The following is an 8,032-nucleotide window of genomic DNA, read 5'->3' on the forward strand; positions in this document are numbered from 1 at the left end:
TAACAATATTCTATAAGTGTTACCGACCGATTTCGATCGGTAACTTTATAATTATATTAAAAATAATTTTTTATTACTGAGAAACGCAATTGATTATACACAAATCTAAATTAATTTTGTTGTGGGACCACGTTTTCCGACCGGCTGCGATTGGTATATTTATGTACAATTTGTTAATTGAATTTTTCGACCAATTTCCTTTGTTTCCGACCGACATCAGTCGGGTTTTTATTCCGATAAATTTTGATCGGTATGCTCTGGACGGATTTTGACAGTTTTCTAATAGTGATTGAGTGTCACAACGATACAACCATCGATAGGCCTGCTAAATGTCATCGAAGTTCTTTTTTTTTTGTACAATAAATTTTCGAAAAATATTTAATTGGGAAGACATTTTACGCTCAAGTTACTACTTAATTATGAGGGGAAAATGGGGGGGGGGGGGGGATCATAGAAGGTTACTACTCCATATTTTAGAAGTGATCCTACTCTATGGATGGACACCCAAATGAATTTGCCTGAGAAAAATTGACAAGCTCTGCTGCCCTTATAAAAAAAGGTGGAGTATTAAGTACTAGTACTGATCAAAAGCTGCACCGAGAACATAGTTTTACAACCTTGATTCAAACCCTCTTTTGGGCCTGAAGTTTTGTAGTACACTTTCAGGCTGATCCAAGTGTGGATGCTTATGAGAAGACTGAAGGGGTCATAAATTACAAATCGTTTACAAAGGTGTCAGCTGGATACAAGTGTTTGAACGTTAGAAGCAACTTAACATCAACTATACCACCGAGAGTTGCGGTGGGACGGACGTTATCTCTCCACCTTTAACAAAAGGTATGAGGTTTGTGCACTAAGAAAGAAAGCTCCTAATAAGGAGCTTCTCCCTTTAATGAGTTATACACGAATCTAAATTAATTGGAGCCAAACACAAACCTACTAATTAATAATGACCTAACTTGAGTATTAGAAATGGAGCTCATCTCTAGCACATATTTCTGTTTTGCGATAATTGGCACAGGAACTAAAAAACAGTATCGAACGTTGACCATACATCGAGTGGCGTCACATTTATCCTTAATTATTTCTTAAAACGTTAAGACTCTTTTGTATGGGATAGCATTGATGCGGACTTTGTGTTTTTGTTTGTTTGTGATGATGATGTTATTACACTAACATGATAAGGAAAAAAAAAATGAATAAAGAAACAGACCTAACTATATGAAATGATTATTAACTGTCTATGGTCAATTGGTGGTATTTGAATGAGTTGACTTTAGCCAACCACCCAAAAAAAGAAAAAAAGAAGCCCAGTTGTTCAATATTATGTTCTCGTTTTGCTTTTTATTTTTTCTGTTTAATTTCATATTACAAGAGCAATACGTTCGAAGTTTTGTGAAGGGAATGTTTAACTTCATCACAATCTAATTTGATTTGTGAAAGAAGGACACATGACAAAAATAAAGAGTCCATAATTGATGGTTCATGCTTGTAAGGAACAGGTCACTTGTCAGGCAATCTTTTAGAAACTTTTAGCTTAAAGTCACAATAAAATACATAAAACAAGCAAAGAAACCCAATTATTTCATTCCATGGCGTGTTCGGCCGATCTTCTTCATCACATGTTAAGCGCTAGCTTGGCCTAATTTACAGACTCATATTGCCTAAGTATCTTTAAAACAAAGCATTACCATAACTATATATATAATTATTTGCTTCTCATATATCACTGGCATAATCCTGGTTGTGGCCTCGCTGCTCAAACAAGCTCGTAAAATTACTACAGTATGCTCTAAAGTTATTACATTGTTTAAAATTTTTAGCAATCTGTTGAAAAAAACTTCTCTGGTTTCTACTCTTCCCTCTCACAAAACCAACTATAGTCCTATATATATATATCATGTCTGCGAATTCTTCATCTTCATACAAACTCCGAAGTCTTGTTACGTTGCTTCACCATTATTATAGAGTTCGGTTTAATGGTGAATCCTCGCAGTTACAAGGAATAGTTCCAGCTACTAGGATCGGTTATGGTGGCTCGATAAGTCCAGGGCTACGGTTTATCAGTTCTGGAGATTATAGAATACCCAAGACGATGGATCAGTAATTAATTCTTCTCTACTCATTTTTTCTTCAAAAAAATTAGCACCCTTTATTACCTTTGTGTCATGAAGATTGAATCTTGATCCTTCATTGAATTTGTAAGGGTAAAAAATGAAGCAAACAATGTTCCTCCAGAAGAGCCAGCTCCTTCTAAGCCCAGTTTATTTGCTTGGTACGTGCAATTAATTACTGTCATTGATTATATTCATTTGATTGCCATGCATTAAAAAAAGGGACTTTAAAAGAGAGGAAAAAGGAAAGAAGGAGTGTGATTGGCATTTTTGGAAAGAGTCATGAAACCTTCTCATTATATATGCAGGACGAAATGGATTTTGGGGTCCATAATATCAATATTCCTCCCCTTTTGGAAGGATAAATGGGATAATTTTCGAAGGATAGAAGGTATGAATTTTCGTATTTTAAATGCATACTAACAGTCCCGGGTTCAGTATAGAGTCTGTTTGGCCAAACTTTTAGGAGGTTAAAAGTACTTAAAGGTGTTTTGGCCAAAACCGAGAGATGCTTTTGAGCACCAGCAGAAGCAATTTTTTTGCTTTTGAAAAGAAACTACGAATTCTAGCTTTTCCAAGAAACAAAATAGAAGCAGAATAAGTAATACCATATACCATATATTTCTTTAGATAACTATATCTTATATTGACTAAAATCTTTAATATATATTTTAAATTTATGTTTTATAAATTTAATTCTCTTTTACGAATAATAATAATTGTAAATTGAACACTTACAGTTATTTTTCATAATTTGATACTCAAAAGTGTTTTTTTAGAGAGATTGACCGAACACAATTTGCTTGTCAAATATATCACAAAAAGCAATTCTAAACTAGCCAAACACAAAATATTATTCTCCAAAAGTACTTTTTCCGGAAAGCACTTCTTAAAATAAGCAGTTTTTGGTAGTTTGGCCAGAGGGACTCTAATACAAAGTTTCAGCCACTATCTCTCTGTGTAAAAAACAAGTATAACTGCAGTTGACATTCTGTAATATAGTATCTCTTAATTAAAGACAAAAGTTGAAGGATGCGATGTTTATTCTGTTCAGGAGAGGTAGAGAAGGTGGCAGAAGAGGTGGAAGAAGTTGCTGAGGTAGTAGCAGCGGTGGCGACTAAGACGGAAAATGTAATGGCAGGGGTTGCCGAGAAGCTGCCGGAAAATAGTCTACTCAAAGAAGCAGCTGTAGCTGTGGAAAATGCATCAGCTGTCGTTGCTAAAGATGCTCAGTTTACTTCCAATTTAATTCACAAGGTCAGTACTTTTACGTTATTCTTTTCATCCTTTGCCTTGTATTTGATATTTTTTTCTTTTGGTTTTCCACCTGGTGTTCGGTTCTTACATTGGGGCCCGACTAAATCCGCATTCGTGCCGGAAAGTCCCTCACATTAGGGATAAAGTGCTCCCTAACAAAGGCGATTCTATACCCAAGGACTTGAACCCGAAACTTTTGGTTAAGAATGAAGAGTATTTATCACTCCACCATGCCCCGTTGGTTGTATTTGGGTTCAAAATGAGCTGTTCTTGTAATGCAATAAATACTACTCCCTCTGTTTCAAATTAAATGAGGTAGTTTGACCCGGCACGGAGTTTAAGGAAAAAACGAAAGACTTTTAAAATTTGTGGTTTTAAAAGTTTAAGGGGTAAAACTTTGTGGGGTCATGACTTTTGTAGTTATAAAAGTTTCTCATTAAGGGTAAAATGAGGAGTTTAAAGTTGAATTATTTCCAAATTTAGAAATGTGTCATTTATTTTGGAACAGACTAAAAAGGAAAGTATGTCATTTAATATGAAACGGAGGGAGTACTTTTGTCTTATTTTGACTGCCCATTTGGTTTTCAAGAGTTTCTCAAAACAAGAAAATAAGAAAAAAAACTATGCTTTAATTGAAAAAAGTTTGACCAATGAAATTAAACCAAAATGTTTTATGAGAACCAATAACACATTAGTGTTAGTTTCTATGGCAATTAAGAAATATCTATCTTCTATAAACTAGTTCAAGCAAATAACTTTTGTAAAAAAAATTCCGAAAAACTAATTTTCTGAAAAGTAATTCAAAACTAAATCCACTTTAGCACTTTTATGCTTAAAGTTCCATTATTTACCATTAAAATCAATTGTATATTTTGTCTTTTCCAATTTTTTAAAAATTGTGCTTTTGGGGTTGGGGGGAAGTTTAGAGTTGTCTAGCTAACGATGTTAGTAGCACTTCTAACATATTTCAATATTTTCCTATATATTATTCTTGTGTTATACTTATGGCTCAAATCAAATAGTCATTCTATCAGTCAATCTGAACATCAAAGCCAAACGCAAAATTTAAATTAGGATAGAGGAGAATTACATGTTTGATCACAAAGCTGGGAAGTACTTTGCGATTGCTTACTTACTATATCCCATTATTAGATCATATATCGCCTACATACTTTTTGTGTATATCATGCGGTAAATAAAATGTGATCTTTGTATAAATACTCACCCAAATTCAATATTTACTTTTCTTAGCCAGTATTTATATATTATACATTAATTATAATTGATTATACATAGATTATACATCCTCCAGCTACTTTTAATTTAAACGATTGGGTGAACAACTATTTAGGTTAATTCCTCTTTAATTTATACTCATTTTATTATTTTCTGGTTAGTAGCATTATAGCTCTGATAACAATGGGTTGACAGGTTGAAGATGTGGAGCAAGACTTGAAAGACTTAAAGACGATGGTTGAACCTGTTATTGAAAAAATCGAAAAACTGGAAAGCAACAAAAAGTAGCACAATATGATTTTTATTATTCTTTTTATAACTCAAAATTATAAAAGAAGAGTGACATATTCTTCTTCATTTGTGGTGTGGCTTTATACCACAATTCAAAAATATTGTGATTATATTATGAATGAGAAAATAATTATGGAAAAGATTCAATTTCATATACTTAATATTGATTGAGAGTTAAATGTACTTAATTCTACGCTTCATTAGAACTTTCAAATAAGTGAAGATACAAAGTCAAATTCTAAAAACAAAATAAAATATTAGAACTAGCCACTGTGGCCTAATGGCCTTCTAGTGTAGGTTGACTTTGTGACTTCAATGTGATTGAGACATTTCCTACTTTAGAAAGCAAGAATGATACTTGTCATGGAATATTATTACTCCCGTTCACTTTTAGTTGTCAAGTATTCTAAAAGTAAATTTTTATTTATACTTGTCATTTTTCACATATCAAGAAAAAAGTAACTTATTTTTTCTGTTTTGCCCTTAGCATTAATGACTCATTTCAAATTATTTTTCAAATCCATTAAGACTATACACTAATTAATAGGGGTATCATGATAAATTATAAACTTTATTTATTATTTTTTAAGGAATGTGCAAAGTCAATAGTGGACAAATAAAAATGAACGGAAGGATTACTTGGAATCCTCAGTAACCATAACTATAAGAGCCAATTCCAAGAAAAACAAATCCCACCTTTCTTTCCAGTCCAATAAATCTCTTCGAGTACTCATAATTCAATTTAAGGCACTATGTTAGGACCAACTAGGGGTAGTGAATGGGTTATTTGGGCTGTATTTTGGTTGGTTAAGATGTGTTGATTCATTAAATGAGTCATTATCCAACCCAGCCCAAAGTTCACTTAGGTTAAGATGGGCTTGTCAAGATGGGCTAAACAACGAATTACAACCCAACTCGTCCAAATTGACCCAAATCTTTGCAATATTCTCAACTTTATAAAAAATTTATCTTATGTTTTGGAATAATGTCAATTCATGCCAAATAATTTCTTTCCTCAATTTGAATTTAGAATTTTATGTGATAGTTGTTCATTTTATAATACAAACAAAGATCAGAATAATAAAAAAGTAGTAAAATTAGAATTTCCCACCCACCTCCCACCACCCCAACTCTCATCCTACCCCCAAACCCTCACCCCCACTCTAAATAAAAATATCATTTACGGTACTTTCTTTTACTGTTGTAGATAAAGTATTTTCTTTTTCGTTTCAACAAAATGAATATTTTCTTTTTTACGATGTAAAAATATATTTTCTTTCATATCAATAAAATATTTTCTTTTCATAATGTAACAAAAGTATTTTTTTTCCCACAAAATCGGTACTTTCTTTTAATGTTATAGAAAAAGTATTTTCTTTTGTTTCAACAAAAAAAATACTTTCTTTTCATGATATAGAAAAAAGTATTTTCTTCTTCACAAAATGGGTAATTTCTTTTCCTGTTGTAGAAAAAATATTTTCTTTTAATATTGTAGATAAAGTATTTTTTTCAATTAAACAAAATAAAAAATTTCTTTTTATGCTGTAGCAAAAGTATTTTCTTTCATTTCAACAAACTAAGTACTTTCTTTTCGTGATGTAGAAAAAGTATTTTTTTCTTTTCGTGATGTAGAAAAGTTATTTTTTTTTCTTTTCATGTTATAGAAAAAGTATTTGTTTTGTTTCATCAAAAAGAGTACTTTCTTTTCATGATGTAGAAAAGGTATTTTCTTCTTCACAAAATGTTTACTTTCTTTTTCGTGTTGGAAAAAGTATATTTCTTTTATTTCAATAAAAAGAATATATTCTTTTCATATTGTAGAAAAAGTATTTTCTTTCATTTCAATAAAATGAGTACTTTATATTATTTTACTGTGATACCTAAAAAATAGCTCAGTACCTGTCCTTTATTTTATTGATATAAATTTTATTGGTTGTTTTTTCTGTTGTGATAATGTATTTCTTCTTTATGTTCAGATTTTTTTCATGTTTGATGATTATTTTTGTCAAAAACAGTCTGATAACCCGATAGGTCATTTATAGTTTTACCCTTCATTTCTGTGTTCCGAGACCTCGAATAGCTCTGTTTAGCCTTCCTCGATTTGCATGCACAGTCCGTGTCCGTTTTTCGGAAGGTTTTTATGAGAAAAATTGATAAAAATGTGAAATCGTACCTTAAAACTCATTTGAGTTGACTACGGTCAATGTTTTGTGTAAATGGACTCGGATCAGTATTTTAACGATCCCGATGGGTCCGTATCGTGATTTGTGACTTGGACATATACCCGGAATCAAATTCGGATGTCCCTAGCTTGATTTAACGTAATTTGTTGAACACTAGAAGTTTAAAGGTTTAAAGGATTTGTAAGTTTGACCGTAGGTTGACTTTATTATTACTGGGTTCGGATTTAAATTCCGGAACTTGGTATAAGTTCATTACAGTATTTATGACTTGTCTCCAAAATTTGGTGCAAAACGGAGTTGATTTGACGTGATTCAGACGTCGAGTTGAGAAATTGCATGTTCTTAAGTTTCATTAAAAAATTCATTCGTTTTGGGATCTGATTCGTAGTTCTAGGTGTTACTTTGGTGTTTTGGTCGCGATCCAGTTCGTATGATATTTTTGGACTTGTGCGCATGTTTGGTTTGGAGCCCCGAGGACTCGTTGAGTTTTGGATAGGCTACGGATGATATTTGAACTTAGGAAAAATGTTGGTTTAGTTTCTGTTGATTTCTGGTGACTGCTTCTTATCGCGAAGATACTCCCACGATCGGTAAGAGTAGATTGGGGACTGTGATGGATTTACTCATCGCGAACGCGAGGTTTTGGTCGCGAACGCGGAGCAGTGGGAGGTCTACCCTTCGCGAACGCGGCCATTCCATCGCGAACACATAGTGTTAGAGAGGTAGGGGATGGGATTGGAACTTACTCTACGCGAACACGAGTGCAGGCTCGCAAACACGAAGGCAAGGTGGCTAAGCCTACGCGAATGCGTAGAGTGTTTCGCGATCGTTTAAGCCATCTGGGCAGTGCCCTTTACAAACGCGTCAGGTGTCTCGCGAACGCGATGAACACCTGACTCCCAGTCATATGAACTTCTAAATGTCGGGATTTCCCTCATTTTTCACCATCTT

General features: G+C 33.2%; 1 protein-coding gene across 1 annotated transcript; it reads left to right on the plus strand.

The window, feature by feature from the left end:
• Positions 1 to 1,718: 1,718 nt before the first annotated feature.
• Positions 1,719 to 5,050, plus strand: LOC109206079. The gene is made up of 5 exons (XM_019368848.1): positions 1,719 to 2,103; positions 2,207 to 2,275; positions 2,423 to 2,505; positions 3,169 to 3,371; positions 4,803 to 5,050. The coding sequence occupies exons 1-5, from the start codon at positions 1,901 to 1,903 to the stop codon at positions 4,893 to 4,895; spliced, it is 651 nt and encodes a 216-aa protein (XP_019224393.1). The 5' UTR covers positions 1,719 to 1,900; the 3' UTR covers positions 4,896 to 5,050.
• The last annotated feature ends 2,982 nt before the right edge of the window (positions 5,051 to 8,032 follow it).

This window comes from Nicotiana attenuata, unplaced genomic scaffold (genome assembly GCF_001879085.1).
Source record: "Nicotiana attenuata strain UT unplaced genomic scaffold, NIATTr2, whole genome shotgun sequence".
Taxonomy (NCBI): Eukaryota; Viridiplantae; Streptophyta; class Magnoliopsida; order Solanales; family Solanaceae; genus Nicotiana; species Nicotiana attenuata.